The sequence below is a fragment of the Falco peregrinus genome, chromosome 19 (assembly GCF_023634155.1).
Source record: "Falco peregrinus isolate bFalPer1 chromosome 19, bFalPer1.pri, whole genome shotgun sequence".
Lineage (NCBI taxonomy): Eukaryota > Metazoa > Chordata > Aves > Falconiformes > Falconidae > Falco > Falco peregrinus.
In genome coordinates, this window is record NC_073740.1 from 2,836,942 (window position 1) to 2,863,914 (window position 26,973).

The window sequence follows — 26,973 nt, forward strand, 5'->3', positions numbered from 1 at the left end:
CCAATTTAACTTTCCTAAACAGGAGGCCAAGATTAACCGTGGGGCAGGGGATGTGGCAGGGCTGGGGGTCCGGAGGTTGAGAGCTGTTGCAGGGGGAACTGCCCAAGCATTGTTTGCACCCAGGGGACTCAAAGCTGGTGGCAAAATGGACCTGGGCCTGTCTGGCCATGCAGATGGCCCCTTGGGAAGAGGTGGGTGGTCTTGGGACAAGTCCCCAGACCCTGGGAGGAAGGCCTGGCTGGTCTATGGCGGTGCGGGCAGTGGGGTTGGCCCCACACTGTGCCTGGTACCCAGGCTGGCCTTTCCCAGCAGCTTAGCTGAGGTCACACTCAGGGGTAAATCTGCTGAGCCGCTTATGCCTCTTACAAAACGGGCAGGCAGGCAACCCCTCTCACCTGCGCCCGCTACCTTGGCCCTGCCTTGGGGCTGAAGCTGTGGGACTGGATCCACTGCAGCGGCCCAGGGGGCATCCCAGGACACAGCTCACTGTTCTCCCCTCCTGTGAAGGATGGGGGAACTGTGCCGCCCCCCTACCCTGTGTGCTGGGGCCTCTCCAGGGTACAGACACCTCCCCACCTGTCGCTGGGTTGGGGGTGGCTGGCAGGGAAAGGAATGAGACTCAGGCTGGGGCAGTGGGGACAGGAACGGAGGCAGGGAACAGTCTTTGGCAGGCCACGGCCACGGCCAGGAGCTGAGCTGCCTCCTGAAATCTCTCTCACACATTACAGTATGGGATTACACCCCATGTTGTCCCCCTGCTCTGGGGGTCCCGCACATCCGTGGAGATGGTGTTTCCCAGACCTGCGGCGCCGTAAAGCAGCTCCTGTGGTGCACTGGACACCTGCAGTGCATGATGGCACACAGGGGCACTGGGAGGACAGGCTAATGCCAAGGAAGGCAGAGCGCCCACAGTGGGGGTAATCCTGCTAAGAGGCTCGGAGGTCAGGCTAGATGTGTGGCGCAGCTCCCGTCACCTTTGAAGCTCATACTAGACGTGCAGCAGCATCCTAGAGAGCAGGGTGGCGCCACTGGGAGCTGGGAGCAGCTGAGCACCAGGGCAGGGTGAGAATGTGCATGCCCCCACAAAAAGTGTGTCTGGGGTCACCTGGGGAGGTGGGCATGCACAAGGTGGGGCATGAGCTCCCTCCTAGCAGGCTCTCGTCCCACAGGAGCCCCCAGGAACAGCCCTTTGCTAAGCCCTACTCCTGGTCCAGCCCCACTCCAGCCCTGGTGATCCTGCTGCCCTGTCTGCTCAGGGCTGCAAGGGTCTGGGAGGCCACAGTCTCGGGCTCAGGGCTCCTTCGTGGGCTGCCCAGGCAGGGGGTTCGTGGCTTCAGATTCCCTTTCCCAGAAGTCAGGGAGCGAGGACTAGGGAAAATGGGGCAGGGACAGAGCTGCAGGAGAGAGCAGGGTCCCCAGGCCTAAGTAGGTCTTGGGGAGGTCATCCTGCCTCCCCACTGTGCCCTGTTGGCATTGACACATGCTGTCACGTTCTGGCTAGGTACAAATGGGCAAAGGCCACTTTCCCTGAAATAGCTGCTTGCACCTGGGGCCACACTGGCTCTTCCCCTACATTTAGTCACTGTAGGGAACTGACCTTCATTGTAAAAACAAACAAGGAAAAGCAGTGCTGCTGGGTGAGAAATTTCCTTTAACCCCCCGCCCCCCCCTGGAGCTCCCAGGCCCCATCTTCTGTTCTCGCTCGGACACCCTCATTGCCTCCTGCTTCCCTCAGTGCAGGTACTGCCACTGCCCTGCTTTCCCTTCACATGTGACAGGACCTGGCTACCTGCAGACCCTGTGAGCTGGGTGAGGCTAGGCTGTTCCAGGGAAGGGGGACTGGCTGTGCAGACTGGAGTATAGGACCCATTTGGGGAAGGGACCAGAATGCTTTGCAATCTGCTTCCAGAGCTGCTACAGCCCCAGTGCTCTGCTTGCCTTCTGTACAATGATACAAACGCAACACAGGACTTGACTTTACCCTCACAGGGATGTACAGCTGTGGTGGCAGCTGAGGGGCACCAGGCTGTATGCAAATGACAATCACTGTCAGGCCCTTGAGATGGTCTCAGGCCCTGCAGTGCTTGCTATCCTCGCCACCTCCACCACTGGTAGCCCTGGAACAGTTGATGGAGTGGAGAAACATCTAGGTGGCAAGTAGGAGGCTAAAGGTAGGAGGTGGTGAGATGGCTAGGAAAACTGCTGGGACAGCAGTCAGGCTATGGGCCAAGGGGCAAGCAGCCAGGGAAGCTTTCGGGGTGGGAGAAAGCTTTCTGAGCCACAGACATTGTGGCTGAACAAGGAGGCATCAGGGGAACCCATCAGGGCAGCCCCAGGAGGATTGCTGGATGCCTCAGTGGCTTGCAGGATGGGGAGGCAGGATGATTTCCAGGTGGAAATGAGAGGGCTCATCTCCTTAAGCAGCTGAATGGGATCACATGCAAAGGGAGGGCTAGTTTAGAGGGAAGGAAGGGGCTGCAGAGCATGCCCATGGCGGGCAAGATCACCCTAGGGGTGGCTTGTGCCCAGCACCTCTGGCTCCTTGGGCAGACACATGGGTTGCAGCTGCCCTGGGGAGAAAGACCCGGTCCTCACCGCTGTCTGACTGCCCCATTGCGGTGGGACCTGGTGGGCAGGGTGGTGAGGGGGCACAGCAGGCCTGGGAGCACCCCGGCTCTGGCCTTGCAAAGGGGGTGAAGATGGGTGCGTGTCCCTGGCTGGAGGAAGAGCCCCCAGCCCCGCTGCCCCACTCGCAGAACCCTGTGCACTTCCACGCAGGGGCCACAGCAGCCCCCAGGCCGGCGCCCTCCCCGCCGGGGCCAGGGAGCCCCCCTGCTCCAGCTCTCTTGTGAGGAGGCAGCACCCAAACCCCTGCGGTCTGCCCGTGGGTTCAAGGGAGGGCGGTGCGAGGACAGTGATGTCCCCTCCATGCCCGGGCCCGCGGCGCGGGGGAAGGGCCCGACCGGCCCGTGGGGCGAGGGGGAGCGCGGCCCCACCGGACCCCGGGGCCGAGCCGGCGCCCGGCTGGGAGCGCGTGCGGCGGGGAGGCGGCTCCGCCCGTGGCCACCAGGGGGCGCTGCTCCGCGGACCGCCGCGGACCGCCGCGTCCCCGCACCCCCAAGTCCTGCACCCCCGGTCCGGGGGTCCGGCCCCGCACTCCCCTGGTCCCACAGCCCCCGGCCCCACACCCCACTCCCACAGCCCCTGTCCCCGGCGCGCTGGCAGCACGTGTAGGGTCTGGCCGGGGACCTGACGGGATGTTGGGGGGGAGGGGGGTTCTGGGCACCCTGGGGTGTCCCAGGGGGATTCGTGGTTCGCTGCTGGCGTTGACTCCCCCCAGCCGGCTGCGCTCCCACCCGTGTGGCAGCAGTGCCCCTGGGAAAGGTGGGGACCCAGGTGGCAGAATCCCGCCCCACAGTGTCAGGGCCACCAGCTCCTGCAAGACCACTCCACGTGGCCCTTCCAGACCAGGGGCGACGTTCTGAGTTCCCTGTTGGTGGCAATCCCCTCTCCCGGCAGCAGCACACACACACCCCCCCCCCCCCCAAACCACACACCAGCTCGGGGGTTCCTCAGCAGCGCCCTGGGCAGAAGGACTGGCTGAAGCCACCAACCCCCTGCGTCCCTGCCAGGGGTCTCTCGAGGGAGATGGGGTCCCTCTTGCTGGGTGCTCCCTCCGGTCCCAGTCCTGGGGTGGGTGGGCTCTGCTCAGCAATGCCCGAGGCACAGGCTTGGCCAGACCCCCTGCGGCGTCTGGGCGGTGTGGGGTGCTGGGCCCCTGCTGGGAGGTGTCAGCCCTGCGATGTCTCCTCAGCTGCCCCTGGACACCTGCCCTGGCAGCCTTGGCCTCCCCCTGCCGGGGCGATGGCGGGTGCAGGCCCCTCGGTCCCTGTGCTGGGTGCGAGGCACCTTGGCTGGTGGCTGCACGTCCCTTGTCATCTGGTGCTCGTGCTCCACACACAGGTGCATGTGGGGCGCGTGCGTGTGTGTGCATGCGCGTGGCTGTTTACATGTGCACCGATGATGCCCGTGCGCCTGCTTCCACGCACGATGCACGCCGGGTGTGCAGGGGTCTCCGTGCGCGTGGCCGCTGCCCGCGCCCCGTGTCTGTGCTCACGCACGTGTGCCCCCACCTCTGCCCGCACGCGGCATGTAAGCGCTGCCTGCGTGGACGCGAAGGCGCGCGGGTACCCGCGCAGCCCTGTGCACGGCCGGGGGTGCGCGTGTGCGCCAGCGGCCCGCGTGCGGGACCTATGCGTGCGCCACGCACCGCGCGCGTGGGGTGCGCGCCGGCCCCGCGCGCGGGCAGGGCCGCGGCGGGCGCGCGTGTCCCGCGCGTGCAGGATCCATCCCGGGTTTTCGGAGTGGCTGGAGCCGGCGGCGCTCCCGGCCGGGGTCTCCGTCCCGAACGCGCTCGGCGCCGCCGCCGCCGCCGCCCAAGTTGGCGGAGCGGGACCCGCCGCCCCGCCAGTTCTGCCGGGACGCGCCGCCCCCGCGGGGCTCGGGCAACTTTCTCCGGGCGCCCGGGGCGGGCCGGGGAAGCGCGGGGGGCGCCGCGCCGTCCCGCCCCGCCCGCCAGGGTCCCGCTGGATGTGCCGCTTCTCGCCCGGACCGAGCCGCAGCTGCAGCCGGGGGGAGGGAGAGCGCGGAGCCGCGGGACCCGCCGCCCCGCCCGGGGCCGCGCGGAGCCACCCGGAGGTAGGAGCCGTCGGGCGAGTCGGGGCCGCGGGCAGAGGTTGGGGGCACCCGGGGCCCCCCCGCTCCCCCGGGGAGGGGGGGGGGGGGGGGGCTGGGATGGCGCCAGACCCTCTGCCGGGCCCCGTCCCGCTGCCGCGTCCCGTCGGCGCCGCCGGGACCTCGACCGGGGCTACCGGCGCGGGGCCCTCCGGGGCGCGGGGCCGGCCCACGCGGGGCGGTGGGGGCCGCCTGGGGCGGGCGCGCTCGGGGGGGCCCGGCAGCGCGAGGCGGGCAGCGCGCCCCGGCCCCGCCGCGCTCCGCCGCACGTACGCGCGCGCTCACACCCACTCCCACGCCCTCACGCTCCCGCCGCGCTTCGTGCGCCGGGTGGCGGGGTGGGGGGGGGACTCGGCCCAGTGAAGCCCCTCGCAGCCCGAGGATGGGAGGGCCGGGCCGGAGCAGGGGGGCTCCGCGCTCCAGGGCCGGCAGCCCCTGCCGCGCTGCTGCCCGGGTGGCGGGTGTGGGACCGGGAGCAGCGACCGGGTGGAAGTTGCTGCCCTGTCCCGAGTGACGCAGCAGCTGCAGGAGCGTCCCCGGGCACACGTGGGCGGTGGGCAGTGCCACCCACCCAGGTGCAAGCTCCTGGCCATCCCATCCTGAGCTCCCTTGTCCTGGACCAGTCGTGGCATACTCCTGGCAGGGCATGGAGCTGGCTGGCCCAGCCCGTGCACCCCGCAGCCAGAGTGGCCGGCTGCATCCCTCCCTCCCCACCGATTCTGGGGCTCTGGGCAAGGCTCCGAGGGGAGGAGGGTTTGGTGCTGGGACAATGGGTCCCCCTGCTCCCCTGACAGCCTGCCAGGGCAAGCGTCTGGCAGCAGTGAGGCACAGGGAGATTCTGTGCACCTCAAGGAGCCTCCCAGAAACCACGGCAAAATGCTCGGGTCCTGGTGCACCTTGGCTTCCCAGCCGTCATCCCGCAGGCCCTGGGGCTGCTTCTTCACTGCCCACGTGGGCTGTAGCAGAGGCTGCCAAGGAAGTGTCCCACCCTGGGAAACCTAGAGTCATAGAGCCATAGAGTGGCCCAGGTTGGAAGGGGTCTTTGAAAGCTCACCTGGTCCAGCTGTTTGTGGGAAAGGGAGCCTAGATGAGTTTATCAGACCTCTCTGGTTTTGAGGGGAAGGCAGAGCTGCTTTTTCACATCACTCGTGGAGCACCTTGAGTCCTTGCCTGTGCTGGTTCTGAGTGTCCATCAGTCCTCCTGCACACTTGGCACGAGGACTGCTACTGGCTTTAGTGCTCAGAGAACTGGGGCTGGGGGCAGGTGGGGTGGGTGAGGCAGCTCAGTCGTGAGTCCTCCTGCAGCTGACACCAGGCTTGACCTTTCTGGCAGATGGTTCTAAGTGTGTCCTGTGCCCCACTGGATGCCGACCCTTTGGCTGCCTTTCTGAAGCTTGCAGGACCATTGGGTTCAGGCGTTGACTCTGCATCATTCCCTGGCTGGCGTGAGGAATCTAGGGCCGGCAGAGCAGGCTGGCCACGGTCAGGCACGGCACAGATGAGCAGCGCCAGCATGAGAAGCGCCTGAGCAATGGCATTGTGAGACTTGGTCAGCCCAGCTTGCAACCGAGCATGAGCTAACTGAGCCTATGCGGGCATAAGGCCACCCTTTTTGGGGTCTGACCAGCACCCACAAGCTGCACCAAGCCCTCAGTGACCCGAGAGTGCAGGAAGGCTAAAGGCAGAGGAGGTGTCTCTCTGGGGAATTACCCTCTCCATGTCATGGTGCCCTGGGCCAGGCCATCCACACACATGCACACGTGAAGTCCAGATGATCCCTAACCAGAATGGGGCACCCAGCACTGCAGTGACTGCACCTCTCCTGTGAGGGTGAGAGGCAGACAGCTGGGTCTGAGTGGGGCTGGATGGCTGCAGCATTTGCAGCACTGTGTTTAGGGTCTGGGAAACTAGTAGATACTCCAGGCACAGCCAGGGTCCTGTGTGCAGCCCTGGAGGGGCTGTGGGGGCCCAGCAGATGCTGTTGGACACCCGGGTACCTGTGTTTTTCCCCACTCTGGTGTGCAGGCTACGTGTGGCCAGCCTGAACTGATGGGTGCAGCATCCTGAGGATGGGCATTGGGTTTTGGTGCAGTGGTGGGCTGGGGGGAAGGGAAGAGGAAGCAGCTGGATGAAGTTTCTCCTTCAGAAATTCAGACCTAGGAAAGCTTCGCAGTGTGGCTAGGTTTGCTGTGTCCTGCTGAGGCAGAAGCTGCCTCTGTGGGAGACGGGATGGCAAAGGTACCTACTGTCTCCTCCTCCATGCTGTTGTGGTTGTTTGAAGCTGGTTTATTGATGCACATGTCTCTGCATAGTGCAAGCTGGGTTTATCCATGTCCTCCCTTGAGCATTTTCCCAGTGCAGTGAAGGCTACTGTTACTCTCAAGGGTCTTGGAGGGCAAGGGAGTCTGCTGGAAATTGAGACCCTGGAGCAGACCAAAACTACTTGTGCCTGGTAGGATCCCCAAATTCCCCTACTACCAAGGATCACAGCACCTCAGAGGAGACTGACCTGAGACCATTCAGTGTGTACCCTTATGCATCTGCCAGCCCAGCTGCCACTGTGTGCATGCATGAGCTCCCAGTAATGCTTGTGAGTGGACTTGCCCGGGCATCTGCTTGTAGCCAAATCACTGGATACTTGTGGGGGCATCCTTATCTCTGCCATGTTCCAGGGTCTTTTCTATCACAAAAACAAGCACAAAATGAGGAACAGGCTGGGAACTGAAGTTTGCCAGGTCCCCGTGGCTGGTCTAGTGGGAGGTGGTGGAAGAAACTCAGTACTGTGTTCCCCTGGTGGCACTGGAGCTGGCTGAGCTGCGAGAATCTCCCTGGAGTAGGGAAGTTTCCATCCAGGGGAGTGAGTCAGTGCGGACACCTTGTCACATGTGCTGTCATGTCAGGGCAGCCAGAGAAGAGGCGGGTGTTGAGCTCGGGCTTGGAGGGGGATTTGCGGCTCACTGTCCAGGAGGTGTGAAGGGTGGTTGGGCAGATGGGCTGGAAGACATGATGGCCCTTCTTCCAGTGCAACTAGGGGATGCTGTTAGTGATGTGCTGCAGCTCAGGACTCCAGCTGCAGTGCTGGAAGGCTGGCCAGCCCGTAGTCCTTGGGGAATACCATTCTTCCCACCGCTCCACCTGCACATACATGCACTCTCCTGTACACACATTCACATCTGCACAGAAACATGAACACCTATACATGCGTGTACCCATGTGTGACAAAAGGGTATTTGTGGTGTTGTCTTTCCTTCCTTCTACAGGCCACTGGGCCTGTTCTTGTCCGTCTGTGCTGACATGCTGGTAGAGTGTTTGGCAGTTGGTCAGAAGGAAGAGCTATCCTACACCCAGAGTGTCCCCCAGGATCGTGTATGTATGTGTACACCTGTGGACATGTATACAGAGGGGCCTGTTTGCGTGTGTGTGTACACACCTGTATGCATGTGTGCACAATTATCTGCCTGGTCAGTGTCTCACATCTGTGGTACTAGAGTCTCTCTGTGTGCCTCAGTTTCTCTTGATATCTTCTCCTGGTGTTTAGCAATCCCAGTGATGCTAAACTGGCATCACTAGCAGTGATGCTAACTTGGCGAGACCGGGGGGATTCTTCTACCGAAATTTTCACAGGAACACAGCAAGTGTACCCACCCCAATCCCTGTGGCACATCAAAACCCTTCAGAAGCTGCAGAATAACAAGGTGAACAGCTGATAAAATAGCTGCCTCCGAGTGGGAACAAGCAGCAAAAACAGAGTCAGGTTTCAGCTCTGCTGCATCTGGGTTTAAGGCTGGGGCGGGGAGGGGGGGGATGTTCCAGATGTGGTGCAACCCCACTGTCAGACTCCCACCCCTGATCTAGGGGGAGCAGATCTCTGGTGGCAGAGAACATGGCTCTAAGTGGTGGGGCTGCTGTGTCTACAGATGGAGCAGGTCTCTCTCTAGTCAAGGAACAGGAAAGCAGGCATCTGTGCCACCCACCTCCACCAGTGGCAGATACCTCAGGAGAGACAAATGTGTCCCAGCAGGCAAGGGATCACCGGAGACTTTTGGGAACAGCCCACAGGCACTCCCACCGCCACCTCTTAATAGACAGAGGGGTTTCCTGTCCCAAAGGAGGAGCAATTTATGCTTCCTAAATCCCCGTGTGCTGTGCTTACCTTGCTCCATGCTCCTTGCTCAGCATGTCGAGAGACAGATTAAAAGGGATTGCTATCGTATATCTAATCCTTTAATGACTGCTGACGTCTCTGCCAGGTCCTGCATATCCTCCTGTTCCCATCTTCTGAGGAATCCTGCAGGATGGAGCTGTTGGGGTGGGAACAGGCTCAGTCTGAACTACCCTGACTGCAGTGGGAGCACAGATGACGACACTGCAGCCCACTGCCTGCCACGTCCTACCTTCAGTCCCTCAGGATGGCAGGATTTCCTGCATTGCAGCCCCTGTTCTGGGGGTGTCCCTCCATGTAATACACGCTGATGGGTTGGGGGTGATGCCTTGATGCCATGGGAAGGAGCAGTGCCTGGCAGGGGCTCCCACAGCTGTGACTCAGAGCCGGGCTTTTATGGGTCCCACATGTTCAATTTTGGTGTTTCCCTCCAGCACTGGGAGGGAAAGAGGAAGCATAAAAAATTCTGTATAGCAGCTGCTGCCATGTGTGCACCCACCCTTACCTTCACCCCAAAACCTTGCTCCCACCCAGACTCCAGCCCAATGAAGGTAGGGGCTAGGGAAGTGGCTTTATGTGAGCAATTTGCAGGGGTAGTCTGTGCTGGGGGCCAAAGCAAACAACATGCAAGCCCGTGACAATTGCCTGCCTGCCCAGGGACCACCTATCAAGCACGACCACTCCTGCCTGCCCGGCTTGCCATGGCTTCCTGAGTGGCTCAGCTTGTGGTTGAGGGCTGGCGGTCCCTGCTTTAGAGGGGGAACAGGCACAGGGAGCGTGAAGCTGTGAGGTCCCACCCTGCAGCCCTCCTCCATGGGCTGTCTCTGCCCCAGGGTGCACTGGAGACCGGGCAGCCAGGGCTGCACCCCAGGCTGGCCTGCCTTCCTCTCCTCCCAGAGCACACGTGTGTTAGCATGTGTTAACGTGTCTAGAGGCATGTCAGTGCATGGTCATGAGTGGGTGTGGATGCATGTGGGAGCGAGGGGCTGGATTGTTTTGCCCCCTTCTGAGATGTGGTGTATGGGTGGTGGTGTACTGTGGCTTGCATAAGGCTGTGCTGCTGGAGGGTTGGGTGGGCTGGGGAGGGACCTCTGGTCCTTACTGGAAGTGGTGCGAAGAGCAGAGACGAATTTTGGCATGAAGTGGGGAATGAGGATGTGTTACGTTTTCTGAAGGTGGCAGCTGGGGCTGGAGAAGGGAGGGAGGGAGAACCGAGTAGAAGATGTCCTGAATCTGCCCTGGCAGGGATGTCTCTGCCCCTTCCCCTCCACGCATGTGTAAACTTCTCCCGAAGCTGGTTCTTCTCTGCCTCATCTTTTCCAGGCAAGGGACCACCTTGGAACGAGCTTGGCAGCCCACGCCAGTATGGGATCGTGACCCTGAATCATCCCCTTTCAGACCCCCTGAACCTGAAGCAATGTGCTTTGTGGCAGCCGCAGTCCTGGGCAGATTAGCTGCCCCATGCAGAGGAGCTTGGGCTCGCCCTAAAGGCCTGGCCTAACAGTGGGGTCAGATGCATAGCAAGGCAGCGAGGCGGGAGGGCTGCACGTCAGCTCTGCTGCAGGCAGGGATGAGAAAATGTGTGGGGTTAGAGGAAGCAGCTCCCCAGTGTTGACTGGCCTGGCCCCGACTTGGTCCCAGGGCAGGGAAAAGGGGCTTCTTCCAGGGGGGAGAATGTCTTTGCCCCACTGCCAGCGGCCTTCCCCTCGACCCCGGCGGGTGCTAGCCGTGGCACCTGGGGAGGCTGTACAGCATGCAAGAGACATCATAGCCGGGGAGGAGTGCGCTGATGCTGCAGGACCCTGTCTGCCCTGGGAGGCAGCCAGGATGTGTCCTTTTGGTGTGGGACTGCCACGGGCAAGAGGGAGCACTGGCTCCCTGGCAGCACGCTTCCAGCCTTGCTGCTTGCTGCTGCGGCTCAGCCTGGCCCTCCGCTGGGTTCCTGTTGCGTCGCAGGATTGCCCTGGCCGTGGCGCCGCCTGAGCCGCTGCCCCGGTGTGGGAAGGCAGATCTTAAGCCAGATCAGTGTTTTTCCTAAGGCCCTGTAGGGTTAAACCAATTGGGTCTATGGCTGACCTTGGGTCACAAGATGGCTGAGGTGAGGGCTGCAGGGCTGCTGGCAGGGCTCTGTGCCCCTGGCAGGCGAAAGTGTTTGCCTACCCAGGGCTAGAGCCCACCTTTCCTGAGGGGGTGGAAAGATACAAAGTTGAGGCCTTCTGGGGTGTCTCCCCACCTTAACCCCTGCTGGACTGCTGGACCCTGCTCCCTGTCTGCCTCTTCTCTCTGCTCTGGCCCTCCCCTGCTCCCCCAGTGAGTAAGGGTTTGGGGTGATGGGGCCTCCAAACATGTAGTGGCTCCCCCTTAGCTCCCAACATGCACATGTAGACATGCACATGGGCACATTCCACACATATGTAGACATGCAGAAGCACATATGCAAGCATGCATGCAAACACATTGGTGAGTACACAGACAAGCACCCCTCCAAAAACATACTTGCCCATAAACACAAACCCCTCTCCACACATGCAAACATGCGAACTTGTGCCTTCACATGCACACACGCTTACGGAAACACAGATGTCCCCACGCATGCACACACAGAGCCCTCCCCCAGGCCCCCCACGCTGGGGGCTGTGCTGGGCGGGTTGATGGATTGTGCCACACACAGCTCAGTGCTGCTGGTCTATCGGCTGGGATCTCGGCTGCACGGGCTAATCCTGCCCTGACATCACATTCCTCCACAGTGGGACTCCGGGGCGGTTAACCCTGCCGGGGCTGAGCCTGGGGCAGGGAAAGATGATGGGGACAAAGCCGAGGTGCGGACAGGGACCCCCATCACCCCCCAGTGTGCTGGGCTGGATGGTGGCCACCCTGCTGCAGCGCACGGCACCCACTGGTGTGGGCTGGCCAGCCCGGGGGCTGGTGGGGAGCTGGGAGCAGGCAGCGTTCCTGGCGCAGGGCAGGAGCTGGGGTGGGCGTCTGCCCTGGCGCAGGGTGCGGTGGGGTGCAGCCCACCGCCTCCTCCTCTTGCAGCCAGGTCTGCTAACAGCGTGCGGTTCCCCCGTCAGTGCCTACATGTGTCTCTTTCCCGCCCGCCGTCTCTGCTCCATCACCCATCCGTGCAGGCATCCTGACTGCCCCGCGCTACAAGCTCCCTACATCTCCGTTCCCTCTTCGCCTTTTGCACCTTCTCCCTCTCCTTCCCTTCCCCCGCCGCACCGTTCCCCAGTGTCCTTAGGAAACTGGAGCCAGATGACAAGATTTTAGATGTGTTTGCAGGAAATAAAAGGCAGGGAGCTGAGGGGGGAGGGGGATGGCCAGTCCTGACCCCCTCCTGCGCGGCGTTTCGGCGTCTGGAGCCAGCCCTGCTTCAACTGCTCCTGCCGCTGGCTGCGCTCCTTGTTTTCTTGGCAGAGAGGAGGAGGAATGTGTTTCAGTTTGAGTTTCTTGGCAGGAGGAGAGCGAGGGAAGATTCCCCTCAATCCCGGCTGCGCCTGGCTCTCAAATTTATGCCCATAGGCTGCGACTTGGGTGGGCCGAGGCGGTGTGCGGCAGGCGGGGGAGGCAGCGCGGCGGTGGGGGAGCCGCGGGCCGGTTCCCATTGGCTCCCAGCGTCCCCGGCCCCCTCCAGCCTCCCTGCTCGGGGGCCATCAGGGCCTGGGGAGACCCTGCGGACCCCACGGGCTGGGGGGAGCATCCTGCAGCTGGGACCTGTGGGCCCTGGGCACTTTCTGCCTTGCATCGCCACCCTGCCACCGTGCTGGTGCTCGGCAAGGGGGGACGTGGGGGGTGGGGTGGGGGGGGTGTCAGGAAGAGCCCTGTCACTGCCATCGTGCCCGCCTGGCACCCGCCTGCCCCCAGGCTGCCCCAGGGGGAGAGTCAGCCTTCGCCAGGCTGCATCTGCTCGCCAAAGTCCTCCCTTCTGCCTGGACCCAGGAAGGAGAGGCTGCCTTGGCAGAGCAGGACCCTGACCCTCCTGCTGTGCCTAGGTGGCCGGGGAGTGGGGGTGGTGGGAACCAGAGCCCCACTGAGCTGCCCCCATTCCTGCGTGGTGGGTGCTGGAGGGGACGCAGAAGGAATATCGCCCCAGCTAGGGAGGTGGTGTGCGAGGCTGGGGAGTTGTGAGGCAGGGATAATGTTCCTTGTGCTATGTACTTGTGTGTTCCCTGTGTGTGATGGTACGCCATGCATGCGTGTGCGCTCTGTGAGGCCACACATGCTCCATGCACGTTTATGTAAACCTGTGTATGTGCATGTGTTGTGTGCATGTGTGTATGTGTGTTGTATGCATGTACATGCAGCTTTCCACATGTTCCATTGGACACGTGTGTTCTCTGGTGTGCATAAGTGTGTGTGTGCGCAGCATGTTACAGAGGTACTGTGTGCATGCACATGGAGTTTGTATGGTTGTCACTCTGCAGGAGTGTGTGCATGCGCTCTGTGAATGTGTGTGCACATGTACGTATGTGCAGGGATATGGGAGGCAGCAGGCATGGCAGGGGCTGGCACAGCTGTGCATAGCAAGTTGAACAGGGCTAACAGTCGGCAAGGTAAAGGGGGACATCACAAAGCCTATGGGTGAATTAACCCTTTTCCTGGAAGCGGTAGATGCCCCACAGATGGTGCCTCATCTGCTTCGAGCTCAGGGCAGCAAGTCCTGGTTGTGGCAGGGAGCTGTAGGCTGGTGGGAACCAGCTGGCCTCAGGGCAGAGCCCCTCATCCCATTGCTGCTGCAGCATCTGGGTGCATCTGTCCAGATGGGCACAGCCCCGCTCTCCGTTGGGCTGGGGTGGCCGTGTATGGTAACTGCCCTGCGCGCCAGCAACCTGCCGCTCTTACATAGAGCAAGGAGCTGGTGGGCTAGGACTGTGGCTCTGGGGCAGCCTGGGGGAGCTCAGTTGATGGTTTTTGGGAGGGGGAGGCAGGGGGCTTTGGCTTTGCTGAACTCCAGCAGCTCCCAGCTGCCCTTGTGCCTCTCCAGATATGTGCAAATGTATGTTCATGCATCTGTGTGTGTGCGGGCACACATATGAATAGCTGTGTGCAGAGGGCTAGGGGAGTGCTGTGGTTGACTCCACAACTAGACAAACTTTTGTGAGGGATTTGCAAACCCTCTCTTTGTTAGATGTTGCAGCTGGTCCAGCGGGCAGGTAAGAGCCCCCCACCCCCCCCCCTCCACCCCCCCACCCCCCCGTTTCCTACTCATCTCTCTTTCCCTTGCCTGTCCCCAGCGCTGCCACCTTCCCGGGTACCTCCCTCCCCCTTTGCCTGCCCTGCTGCCCCCCCTGCTCCATTCTTCCTGGCTGACACTCTCACAAAGCCCCACGACAAGCTTTCAAAGGGGCAACTCATGCGGAAGAATTGCTGCCCCCCTCATCCCTCCGTGCTCCAAACTCAACCCAGCACTTTCCCAGCAGGGTGAGGGGCTCCCACTCCCCCAGACCCCTTGTTTGGGGCGATTCCCTTGGTCTGTCAGAGAGGGAGGCTGATGGGGCAGGATGCCGTGTGCCTAGCGCCACCCGCATGTCCCTGTCCCTCACCATGTGGTTATTTCTTCTTCCAGAGCCTCAGTGCTTCATATGTAAGCCCTCAGGGGTCTTGGGGCAGGACAGTGACCATGGGTGGGGATGGAGCTGTGGGCCAGGACCTGGGTGTAGAGGTCAAAAGCACAGCCACGGTTGGAGATCTGACCATGGGCAGGACCAAGCAGAGTGGCAGGTGGAAATGAGACCTAGGCACAGGGCAGGAACCTGCAGGCAGGGATGCGATAGAGGGCTGGGCTGAGCCCTGTGGGCAGGGGTGGGATGTGTGGGTGGGACAGGGCAGGGTTTTGGCCTGCAGGCAGGGTGGGGACCCATGGGCAAGGCAGGACTGGGTGGGACCTGCAGATGCTGCAAGGACCCATGAGGAGAGCAGAGCAGGGTGCCAGCTTGGGTCCTTTGACCAAGAATGGTTCTAACTGTCTATGCCTTAGTTTCCCCCTTTTGGCAGTTAGAGCTCATAATTTTTTTCATCTGTGTATGTGGATTGAGTGTGGATATTTGTGTGGGTGTCTGGGCGCACATGTGTGTATTCATTCCCCCTGCAACAGACACTGCAGTGTGCTTGGGACTCTTGCCTCGCTGCGACAGGACCCTCTTAGTACAGCACCAAGCACAAGGGCACCTTGCTAAGTCAGTATCAAGGGATGCTTGTGATGGGTGACCACAGGGTGCCCTGCAGCAGTGTCACCGCTTGTGCCAGGCTATCAGAGGTGGCCTTGAGCTGGGCAATGCTGTTATCTGTACTGCGGTCTGTGTGCTTAGGGTGTGTTAACTCCCCTCTGCTGGTGCCATAAGGCGCCTGGGGGCCTGCCAGGCACTGGGGGCATGGGGACAGATGTACTTGCTTTGGAGGGGGTGCCAGATGGCCTCAGTGTTTGGCTAGGTGGCTGTGGTGACACACAGAGCTGCCATAGCTTGTACCTCCTGCCCCCGCCTAGCCCACTGGAGGCATGCAATTTTCTGCATGGTTTATGTCTCTGTAAGGTTAGTAAGGGAGGAGAGGGATGGGGGGGAGGGGGGGCTGCCCCCTGGCTCTGCAGACATCTCCTCTTGCACCAGCCCCTTCTCCCTTCCAGGTACGCATGGGCCCGTGTCCCAGGTAGGGAATGGCCCCCAGCTCTGGGGAGAAAGTGGGAGCCCTTAGGGCAAGAGGGGCCACTGATGGGAAGGGAGCACCATGATGTATGCGTGTGGGAGAGGGCAAGGAAAAATGCCAGGGGCCACCACCATGGAAGGGCAGGGGTCCCCAGGGTGTTTGGGTATGTGGAGATGTTCATCAGTGGCTGCTGCTGAGTCAGGTGTCCTCTAGCCCAGTTCCTGTGCCTAAGACCCTCGTTGTTTGTGTCTGTGCCCCAAAATGAGGATGACGACAGGGTTTCCCCCTTTGTCACCTGCCCTTCTTGCCTTGGCAGCACCCCCGGGACATCCCTTTGCCGTGGCTCAGGGCCGAGGTCTGCGCTGGGCACCGCAGTGAGGCGGCAGCACAGGGGGCTGTGCACCCTGGGCAGGTGGGTGCGCGGCCACAGTGGGAGCTTGCGGGACGTGGGATGCGGGATGTGGGTGGACGCGGGATGCGGGAAGCGCCAGGCAGGACGTGGGTTGCGGGATGTGGGTGGATGTGGGATGCGGGAAGCACCAGGCGGAACGTGGGATGAGGGAAGCACCAGGTGGGGCGGGAGCTTGCGGGACGTGGGTGGACGTGGGATGCGGGAAGCGCCAGGCGGAACGTGGGATGCGGGACGTGGGTGGAGGGAAGCGCCGGGCGGGGCCCGGGGTAACCTCCGCGCCCACGGGGGCGGCCCGGGCGGCCCCGCGGCTGCGTTTTGCTGCGGCGCCCCCTGGCGGTCCCGGGACAGCACTGGGCGCGGGGGTCCAGGGGCCGTCCCAGCCCACTCTTGTCCTCCTCAGACCCCGGCCGGCTCCAGCCCCTCGGCGAGGACCAGATGTGTTCCTGAGCCTGGCCAGGCCCCGCCGCGACATGTTCAACCCCGTCAGCCCCCCGGCCACCGGCTATGCTGAGCACTGCTGCCTGCGCCCCCCCCACGGACCAGCCCCGGGTGCCCCAGGGCCACAAGGTCTGTCGTAGCCTCCTCGTCCTGGCCAGTGCTGGGGGCTGAGCAGTGCCCGCGGTGGGTGTGAGGGGCACCCAATTCGAATTCAGTCCTTGGGTTTGGGGACGCTCTGGGGATTTCCTCTCCCGCTTGTGCCACCCACCCTAAAACATCTTCCTGTCTTCTCCCCTCGGCCAGGACTTGACTTTCCCTTATGCCATCAGTCAAACCTCATGAGCGGTCACCGTGGTTATGGGTTGGTGCCAGGAACTGAGCACCCAGGCAGTGGTGACGGTAAGTCCCCAGTCTTGGGAGGGCATGGGGCAGGCAGGGGTTCTACAAGGGCTTTAGGCATCTCCTGGGGATGGTGCTGTGTTAGGGGTGCAGGTGTGTGAGCTGAGGGGGTCAGGCAGTGACACCTATGATGAGAGCGAGACTAGTGGGGCTTCAGGTGTCTTTCCTGGAACAGTGATGCCTCTGTGAACGGGAGGATTTGTGTTGACTGTGACCAAGGGGTTCAGATGCTTTTCTTGGAATGATATCAGCTGTAGCAGGGAGTACACATGTCTCAAGGGGTTCAGGTACCCCCTAGGAACACTGATGGCTGTGGTAGGGAGGGAGGACATTTTTAAGCCTTGCCATGGTCCAAAGCCAGCAACAAGTATGAATTGGGAGAGGAATGGCTGGAGAGCAGCCCTGCAGAAAGGGATCCAGGGGGTGCAGGTGGGCAGCAGGCTCAACAGGAGCCAGCAATTAACCTTGGCACCAAGAGGGCAAACCACATACTGGGGCACATCAAAGGCAGCATAGCCAGCTGGTCAAAGAGGTGATCATCCTGCTGTGTTCAGCACTGGTGCAGCCTCACCTTGAGTACTATGTGCAGTTCTGGGCCCCGTCTTTTAAGAAGGATGTGAAGGGACTCGAATGCATCCAGAGGAGGGCAACAAAGCTGGTGAAGGGCTGGAAGGTATGTTCTATAAGGAGCAGCTAAGGGCTGTGGGTTTGTTTAGTTTGGAGAAAAGGGGGCTGAGGGGCTACCTCATTGCTCTCTGCAGCTTCCTGAGGAGAGCAAGTGGAGAGGGAGGTGCTGATCACGTCTCCCTGGGATCCAGTGATAGGGCGTGTGGGAATGGTTCAGAGCTGTGCCAGAGGAGGTTCAGGCTGGACATTAGAAAGTATTTCTTTACTGAGAAGGTGGTCAAACATTGGAACAGTCTTTCTAGATGGGTGGTTGGTGCTCCAAGCCTGTCAGCATTTAATAGGCAGTTGGACAATGCCCTTAATAACATGCTTTAACTTCTGGTCAGCCCTGAACTGGTCAGACAGTTGGACTAGATGATCATTGTAGGTCCCTTCCAACTGAAATGACTCTATTCTATTCTATTCCTATCTATAGCAGAAGCTAACAGGCACACTCAGGGTACTTCTCCAGGCTCCAAAGCATCAGGCTTGTGTCCCTGGGGGTTTTTTCAGCCTCCTAAGACCCATGCTGAGAGGAGTGCCCTCTGCTCTCTGCTGCCATCCCAGGCTCACGGTTCTCAACGCCCCGTGGTGCAGGCAAACTGGGCAAAAAGCGGGCACTGTCCATCTCACCCCTGTCAGACTCCAGCATTGACCTGCAGACGGTAATCCGCACCTCACCCAACTCCCTCGTTGCCTTCATCAACTCCCGCTGTGCCTCTGCCAGTGGCTCCTATGGCCACCTCTCCATCAGCACCATCAGGTGGGCACCAGACTTCAGCCTCGCTGGCAGGCATGCAGCCTGTCAGTCTGGGAGCCTGAATGCCGATTCCTAAATTCGGGAGTGCCTGGGGTGAGGGCTAGGGAAGGCAGGAGCAGAGTGGGATGGTGGGTTAGGGAAGGAGTGTCTGGGAGTTCAGATACCTGGGATCCCTGGCTTAGAAGACCTGAATTTCTGTCCTTTGATGGTGTCATCTGCTCATCCCTCTTGCTGTCTGCAGTCCATCACTGGGATTCCAGAGTCCATCAGGTCAGCAGAAGGGCCAAGGCCACCTGTACAGCCACACACCCCCCCCACCACCACCATGTAGCTCCCATGAGCACCTGTCCACCCGCCCAGGGCTCCGCCACCATGCCCCAGCTTGTGGGACCCTCAAACACTGCCAGGTAAGGGGGCCTTGCATCCATGTAAGCGGTGCATCCCATAAAAGTGGTGGTCCAGCGGGCATCTCAGTGCTGACTGCTTTCCACTTTCCCCGTGCCTGGCTCGGTAGCAGCTGAAGTTGGAGTGGAGCCTGAGCAGCCCTCTGACTGTCAAATACCCAGAGAAGAGGTCCGAGGGCGATATCTCCAGCCCAGCTTCCACAGGCACCCAGGTATTCCCCAGGCCTTGAGACCCCTCTGCTTCCCCGGGGCTCTGCGCTCCTCCCTGGCACCGCTCCCACTAACAGGGAGCACGAAGGGTTGTACCTGGGAGCGCTTATCTGGCTGTGATCCTCCAGGACCCCTTGCTGGGGATGCTCGATGTTCGGGAAGATCTGGAGAAGGAGGACGGGAAACCTGAGTCTGAGACCGTGTATGAAACGAATTGCTACTGGGACGGCTGTGCTAAGGAGTTTGATACGCAGGAGCAGCTGGTGCATGTGAGTTAGGTCCTGCCTGGGTGCACCCAGTCTCAGAACCTGCCCTCAGGCTGCTGGCTGATATCCCCTTGTGTCAACCCACGACTCTTACTTGAAGACTGTCCTATACGGGACTGCTCCCTGCCCCTGGACCTAAGAACTCGCCATACAGGTGCACAGTGTTGGAAGTTGCCCCTAGGAAGGGAGGGACGTGCAACCTCAACTTCTTGTGAGCAAGTTCTTTGTGACCCTCCTATACCATGTCCCTAGGCGAACACCCAGTCTGGCCTTCCTCACCCCTGGGGCAGCTCTCCTGAACCACTGGTGCATCCAGACTTCCTCCTTATCTCTTTTTCTCCCTCCAGACACTCCAGCTCTTCTATGTCCCCTTGACCACCCCTCAGACCACTTTGACTCCTATGTCTTCTCTTGGTCTTCACAAAGTAGCCCCCAGCCATCTCCTGTATCCCCTGCCTCCTCTAGACTCTGTCTGACCGCTCTGTTTTCCCCTGACCTCTGGTGTCTCTACCCACCATCCTAATCCCTCTATGTCCATTTTTCCCATGATATTCTTTTAAAACACCTGTATCTCCCTGACACTTAGCACCCTCCCCAATGCTACCAGTGATGCCCCTCTCTCCTCAGCACATCAACAATGAGCATATCCATGGGGAGAAGAAGGAGTTTGTGTGCCACTGGGCAGCATGTTCCCGAGAGCAGAGGCCCTTCAAGGCTCAGTACATGTTGGTGGTGCACATGCGACGTCACACAGGCGAGAAACCCCACAAATGCACGGTGAGCTGGCATGAGCCTCTGAGAAGCCTCGGCTAAGCTGTGGTGCCTCGCACCGGGCAGAGCTCAGGACAGGGTGTGAGCTGGCCCGGCTTGAATGTGGCATTGAGGGACATGTGGTGGGGAAAAAGAGGTGGGACAGACAGGGTGATCGGGAGCACAGTAGTGCGTGATAGAGTGGGGTTCGTGGGTGGCAAGCTTGAGCCCATGTGATCGGTGGCATGGCAGAGATGCACGTGGGGTAAAGAGGTGTGTAGCAGGCTGGGTACAGCACAGCCATGTGGCCAGTGCATAGTGAGGTGCCGAGATGCCGGCCAGAAGGGCGAAGGGCTGTGTAGTGGTGTGAGGACATGCACCTGTAGGAGGGCAGTTGTGTTGTGCGTTGGTTGGGAGGTGTGATGCATGTCCATGGCAGATGTGCAGTGGATGTGTAGTGTGGGGATGATGTGGTACAGGGTCTGTTGAAGGTGTGTGGCATGTTTCACCCTGCTTGCTTGCACAGTTCGAAGGCTGTAACAAAGCCTACTCACGCCTGGAGAACCTCAAGACACATCTGCGCTCACACACGGGTGAAAAACCCTACGTGTGTGAACACGAGGGTTGCAACAAGGCCTTCTCCAATGCTTCTGACCGGGCCAAGCATCAAAACCGCACTCACTCCAATGAGGTACAGACCTATTTGGGGCAATTTGCGCCCCTTTGGGCTCCCTGTTTGCCTTCTGAGTAGGTCCATACTCTGAAAACTCCCTGCATCCCTGGGTTTTTTTCTGTGTGCTCCGACTCCCTCCTTGCCTGCTCTAATAAAGTATGGCACCCTGCTCCCTTCCTCAGTCACCTGCATTCCCACCAGGGTCCCTTTACACCCTGCCCCACTCCTTGCGTTCCCCTCTGGCTCCCTAGAACCTCCACCAGGGCCCTGCTGTAGCACCTAACATGCCCCCTCCAAGAGGACTCAGCCTCTTTGATCCCTTCCCACCCTCAGTTCCCTCAGTTCTCAGGCCCACTTGAGAGGGAGGGGAGGGGGATTTATTTCACGCCCAGCTGGTGCTTTGTTGGGAGGGGTCTCTAGTCAGAGCTAACACCCTCCCTCCACCATGCCTACCTTTTCTCCCTGACAGAAGCCCTATGTGTGCAAGATTCCAGGCTGCACCAAGCGCTACACAGACCCCAGTTCCCTGCGCAAACACGTGAAGACGGTGCACGGCCCTGATGCCCATGTCACCAAGAAGCACCGGGGGGATGTGGTGCCAGGCCGTGCACTGCCCACCCCCAGTGGCCCCCTAGACATGAAGCAGGAGAAAGACACAAATGGCCCCATGGATGCCCGGAAGGATGACGGCAAGCTCTTGGTGCCCGACTTGGCCTTGGTAAGGAATGGAGGGGTGATGGCAGAGGGCAGCCTGGCAGGCCTGTTGGAGGAGTCAGTTTGCATGGTAGGGGAGTCATGTCCAGGTACCTTTGGCAGGGTGTGGGCTCACAGGTTGCATTAAGTGTATAGTGGATATCTGACCCCCTTTTCCTTGGTTAATGTTTTGGGTACCCCCTAGAAGCCGCAGCCCAGCCCAGGTGGGCAGTCGTCCTGCAGCAGTGACCACTCCCCACTTGGCAGCACCACCAACAATGACAGTGGAGTGGAGATGGCGGGTAACGCAGGTGGGAGCTACGAGGATCTGTCCACACTGGAGGATGTGGTGCCCGGTGAGCCTATGGGCACCTCGGGTCTCATGGCCCTCCACAAGCTAGAAAATCTTCGCATTGATAAACTGAAGCAGATGAGGAAGCCATCGGCTACCAAGGGCCTGAATTTGCCAGCCATCCCTGGAGCCGGTGAGACTGTGGTTCCCTCCCACCTGGATGCGGGGTCAGTCCCATGGGCAAGAGAGATCTGGTCTCTTGCTGTAGAGGTTTCCACACCTTCTTTTCACTAGTGGTGGACCCCCACATCTGGGCTGTGCCCCATCTTTGGACTCGATGATCTTAAAAGGTCTTTTCCAACCTAAATGATTCTAAATGATCTTCTGCCCCCTCTTTGTTGCCACTGCTTGAATCTGCTTCCTGTCCTAACAGGCACTAACCATGGAAGAGGCTGCATCCTGGTACTGGAGGTGGCTGCCTGTTCCTCTGACTACTGGTGCCATGCTGTGTCCTGAGTGCCCCGGTGTAACTCCTTTTCTTTCTTCAGGCCTGCCTGGGGAGGTGCCTGGGATCCCCCTGCCACCGCCAGCTGCCTCGCACCGGCGCATTGCGGAGCTGTCAGCAGCAGAGACGGGCATGCCACTGAACGAGCGCCGAAGCAGTGCCACCAGTACTATAAGCTCAGCCTACACTGTGAGCCGGCGCTCATCCCTGGTGTCCCCGTACCTGGCTGGGCCATGCCTGGGTGGTGAGGCAGGGGCAGTGCCTGGCGCGGCAAGCCTGGCAGACGGCTATGACCCCATCTCTCCGGACGAGTCGCGACGCTCCAGTGATGCCAGCCACTCCGGAGGGCTGCCAGGTGTGGGCAGCCTTACCCCAGCCCAGCGCTACTGTCTCAAGGCCAAATACGCTGCAGCCACAGGTGGCCCACCCCCAACCCCACTGCCCAGCGTGGAGCGGGTGGGCATGGGTGGCCACGGCAGCTTACCTGGGGACTACCTTGGGCCAGTCAAACCCCGCTTCCTTGCAAATGGTTTGCTGCGAAGGCACAGTTCCAATGACTACACGGGCTATGCAGGCAGCATTCCCCCTCACCTCGTGCCCCGGAATGGTGTGCGGCGGGCCAGCGATCCTGCCCGGACTGCAGCCAACCCTCATGCTGTGCCCAAGGTGCATCGTTTTAAGAGCATGGGTAACGTGAATGTGCCAGGAGCAGGCAGAACTGCTCTGCAGCCCTTGGGTGGTTCTGATGCTAACCTTCAGCACCATGTCTTCTCCTCGCGCCCACCCAGCATCAGTGAAAATGTCTTCCTGGAGAGCGTGAGCATAGAAGGCCCTGGTGCAGGCGTGGAGTCTGGCTTGCTAGAGATGGAACAGTACTTGAACTACCCTGAGGAAAGCTTCCCTTGCCAGGGGACCGGTGTGGAGCTGCAATGTGAAGGCCTCTATAGCAGTGCTCACCAGACCACAGCGGGTATGCAGCTGAACACAGGAGGGCATGGGGACATGGAGGAGGGGTTGCTTCAGTCCGAGTTCTCCCTCCCTCAGTGCCAGATGAACCAGCACTTCACAAGTATGCATGCTGGCAACGGGACTATGCCAGCTCCTTGGGATGAACCTCCCCAAAGCAATCTGGAGATGAGTTCTGGGCAGCCAAGTGTCAGTGCTTCTGCTGCTGCCATGTCGGGGCCACACTGTCACCATCAAAGTACTGACTACCCACTACCCAGTTCTTGTGGGCACCAACCCAAACTTGTGAGCTCGTGCCAGGACGGTGGGTTTTCTGGGGGGCACTGGCTTAACCGACTACAGATCAAATCTGAGCAGCATTACCCAGTACCTGCCCCAGCACTTGCTCCCTGCCAGAATGCCAAGCTTGCTGGGCCCGTGCAGTGTCCTGCATCATTCGGCCAAGCCATGAATGTAGGGTCTGGTGGCTACCAGTCTGAGGAACAGGCACCTGTTAGTTACATGGGCATGTTGAGCCCGGGCACTAGAAGAGCCCAGACCCCCACCATGCAGACCAAAGAAGTGATGGTCCGTAGCTATGTGCAGGCCCAGCAGGCTTTGATGTGGGGAGACCAACTAACCTCCAAGGGAGGGGAGGCTGGCATGGGGCTGGGCAGTGAACCTGGGCAGTGCCAAGCTGTGCAGGCACCACTGTATCTCAGCCCCAAATACTCTGGTTACCAAACCAAACCAGATCACCCGCAGGGTCTGGCAGAGACCCAGCACCTCCTAAACGCCCCATGCTTCAACCCAGAGATGGTGCCTCACCCACCTGGTGGCCCTAAACCACCTGGTCACCAAAACAGTCTGAACTATGTGGGCAACCTGGCTCAGCCAAGTCATTCCTACGAGGGAGTGGAAGCCAGCTCCCGGCGCGTGCTTCGCTTGCCCCCTGCCCGTCCCACACCTGAGGGGCCCAGTAATGCCCTGCTGTGTTACCCAGGCCAGAGCATGCATTTGCAGGTGGGCAAAGGTGGGCATAAGCTGCTGGGCCAAATGGCGGCAAGCTGTGGGGGTCCCGGGCATTATGGTGGGAGCTTGGAAGGACTCAAAGGCAGCTCATATTGCTACCTGGATTCAGGGGAGCAGGTGGCCAACAGCCTGGACTCCTTGGACTTGGAGAATACGCACCTTGACTTTGCTGCCATTGTGGAAGATCCAGAGACACCTGCGCTGCTGCCTGGGCCCGCAAGCCCTGCTGGTGGCCTCCTGCTTCCTGCATCTGGTGGTGCCAACATGGCTGTGGGTGACATGAGCTCCATGTTGAGCACTCTGGCAGGGGAGAGCCATTTCCTCAACTCCCTGTCATAACTAGGAGGTACCAGCCTAAGGTGGGCATGTCAGCAACTGGGGGGGGCAAACCACATCTGGGCAGAGGTGTGAAATCCCTTCACATGCAGAGTTATGCCTGGTGCAGGGGAGGAAGTTGGGGAGAAACACCCTGGAGTCTCCCCTTCTCCAGTCTGTGTCAGGTTCCTTCAGGGGAGAGACCTTGCTAGGTCCCAGACAGCCACAACCCTGATCAGGCACTTCAGGTCACCTCTTGTGGGGGGAACTGGTTTTACTGAGCCCTTCCACTCCAGTGCCTGGAACCTCTCCCTGCCTCATGTGGCCCTCGGCCCTCTGGACAGGGCGGCGCTGCACAGTCTTAAATGGCGAAACCAAAGAGTTCCACCCTCCCCAATCCCGTGGGCAGGCCCCATCCCTTGGTTGCCACTCTCCCCCTAGTCCCAGTCTCTGTCAGGACTGCAATCACTCCTTGCTTGGCAAGCTCCCCCCCTCCCCCATCTTGCTCAAGGAGGATGAAGGGGGAGGCAATTCTCCACCACAGGGATGCTGGCAGGGGGCTTGGGGTGCCTGGCACTGCTCGTGTCACTCTGTACATAGTGTGCATATGTGTATGTCTTCCCTGTGGGTGTTGCCCCAGCTTTTCTTTTGTTGGAAAGAAACAGCAGTGCCTCCCCTCCCCATTAAACCCTTTCTCAGGGGAGTGTGAGCTGTGCGGTTTTTTATCCCTGCAGATGGGCTCCAAGCTGCACCCTTGTGCCAGGAGCTGTACAGCCCCCTCCCCTGCCCCCTCTCTCGTTCCCTCATCTGGTACCAAGATCCACTTATGCCTGGCCCTGCAGAAGCACCCCGTCGTTGGGTTGGCAACCCATCCATAGCACATACTGCATAGGCAGCCACGTTGCTCCCATGGCAGGGGTTGGTGGAGGTCAGGGCAGTGCAGTCACTGTATGGCAGACCTGGCAGCACTGAACAAAAGCGCTGGCAGAAGCACAGCGAGACCCAGGTGCACGCGGAGGCATAGTCTCAAGGTATGGCATAATCTTAAGGTATGGCTCACTGGCTCTGGGGCTATGCTTGGAACTGGTGCTTTTCTCTCAGACCATCTTGGCATCTCTGGGAGCTACTCCAGGCTTTTCCTTGGGCATTGAGGCACCCCCTTGGTACCTCTAGGGCTGCCCTGAGTGCTGAGGGTTCTTGGTAGGGTCTCTGGGGCTGTTGACTGTTTCTGAGCGCTTGTCTTCCTGCTTCTACAGTGTCCTCAGTTCAGCACTGGGCATTTCAAACCTATACATCTATACATTGGATGGTGTAGGGCATTGTGGTGTCTCTGGGGATGCTCCAGGGCTCTTTCTAGGCTTAGTACATTGCTGGGGCTGTTCTCCAGGCCTCTGAGTGGATGGCTGGGCTGCTCCAGACATGCTGGGGTGTTCCCAGTTACTCCAGGGCTCCTGCAGTTTGTCTGGGCTTTCCCAAAACCTCCGAGTCATGCTCAAGAGCATCTTTCCTGGTTCCTGGGCCAGTTCTCAGACTGACTGGGTTTCCTGCAGGGTCTGAAGATGTCCTGTCGGTGTCTCAGGGGCTTTCCGGGACTTTGCTGCCAGGGTGGGTCCTCGGGGGCTGCGGGCTCTGGGCCCTTCCCGACCGCGGGGGGCTTCCTCGGGGTGGCCAGGGGCGCCCAGCCTGCAGGGTCACACTTCAGACCCGCGGGGAGTGCTCGGGGGCTCCAGGGTTTCCCCCCAACCCTGTGGCCTGCGGGTCCGTTTCCCGGGGGGTTACGAGCATCCCTGCGCACCCTCCCGGGCCCACACCGGGAACCGGAGTTTCCATGGCGACGGCTCGGCGTCAGCCCGCAGCAAGCAGACGGCCAGAGCCCCGCCGGGGGGGCTGCCTGGGTCTACAGCCCGCAGCCCCGTGCCCAGCCCACAGTCCCCTGCTCAGCCCGCAACACCGTGCCCGGTCCGCAGCCCTGCCGTGCTGCCCGCAGCCCCCTGCCCGGTCCGCAGCCCTGCCGTGCTGCCCGCAGCCCCGTACTCGGTCCGCAGCCCCCTGCCCGGTCCGCAGCCCTGCCGTGCTGCCCGCAGCCCCGTACTCAGTCCGCAGCCCCCTGCCCGGTCCGCAGCGTGCCCATCCCGCAGCCCCCCTGTCCGGTCTGCAGCCCCGTGCTTGGCCGCAGCCCCGTGCCCGGTCCGCAGCGTGCCCATCCCGCAGCCCCGTGCGCGCCCCGCAGCCCCAAGGCCATCCCGCAGCCCCGTGCCCATCCCGCAGCCCCCTGTCCGGCCCGCAGCCCCTGCCCGGCCGCAGCCCCGTGCCCATCCCGCAGCCCCCTGTCCGGCCCGCAGCCCCTGCCCGGCCGCAGCCCCGTGCCCATCCCGCAGCCCCCTGCCCGGCCCGCAACCCCTGCCCGGCCGCAGCCCCGTGCCCATCCCGCAGCCCCTGCACGGCCGCAGCCCCGTGCCCATCCCGCAGCCCCCTGCCCGGCCCGCAGCCCCTGCCCGGCCGCAGCCCCGTGCCCATCCCGCAGCCCCCTGCCCGGCCCGCAGCCCCAAGGCCATCCCGCAGCCCCGTGCCTATCCCGCAGCCCCGTGCCCATCCCGCAGCCCCTGCCCGGCCGCAGCCCCGTGCCCATCCCGCAGCCCCCTGCCCGGCCCGCAGCCCCCTGCCCGGCCGCAGCC

At 61.1% G+C, this 26,973-nt stretch overlaps 1 protein-coding gene across 2 annotated transcripts; it reads left to right on the forward strand.

Moving 5' to 3' along the window:
* Window positions 1–4,425: 4,425 nt before the first annotated feature.
* Window positions 4,426–26,251, forward strand: GLI1 (GLI family zinc finger 1). Of its 2 annotated transcripts, none has more exons than XM_055792384.1 (13): window positions 4,426–4,698; window positions 15,855–15,950; window positions 16,351–16,517; window positions 16,692–16,787; window positions 18,021–18,216; window positions 18,455–18,620; window positions 18,728–18,829; window positions 18,956–19,096; window positions 19,721–19,870; window positions 20,370–20,534; window positions 20,986–21,234; window positions 21,415–21,694; window positions 22,050–26,251. In XM_055792384.1, exons 3-13 carry the CDS (start codon window positions 16,421–16,423, stop codon window positions 24,320–24,322), a joined length of 3,915 nt encoding a protein of 1,304 aa, XP_055648359.1. In that variant the 5' UTR covers window positions 4,426–4,698; window positions 15,855–15,950; window positions 16,351–16,420; the 3' UTR covers window positions 24,323–26,251. The 2 variants fall into 2 exon arrangements, with proteins under 2 accessions (XP_055648359.1, XP_055648360.1); XM_055792385.1 differs by having other exon boundaries at window positions 18,731–18,829.
* The last annotated feature ends 722 nt before the right edge of the window (window positions 26,252–26,973 follow it).

Excerpts from the sequence above, each read along its gene's own strand:
- GLI1 (XM_055792384.1), top strand. The coding sequence starts at position 16,421 with ATGTTCAACCCCGTCAGCCCCCCGGCCACCGGCTATGCTGAGCACTGC. Across the intron at positions 20,535-20,985 it reads ACCGCACTCACTCCAATGAG|AAGCCCTATGTGTGCAAGAT; the intron begins GTACAGACCTAT and ends TCTCCCTGACAG. Across the intron at positions 21,695-22,049 it reads GCCAGCCATCCCTGGAGCCG|GCCTGCCTGGGGAGGTGCCT; the intron begins GTGAGACTGTGG and ends TTCTTTCTTCAG.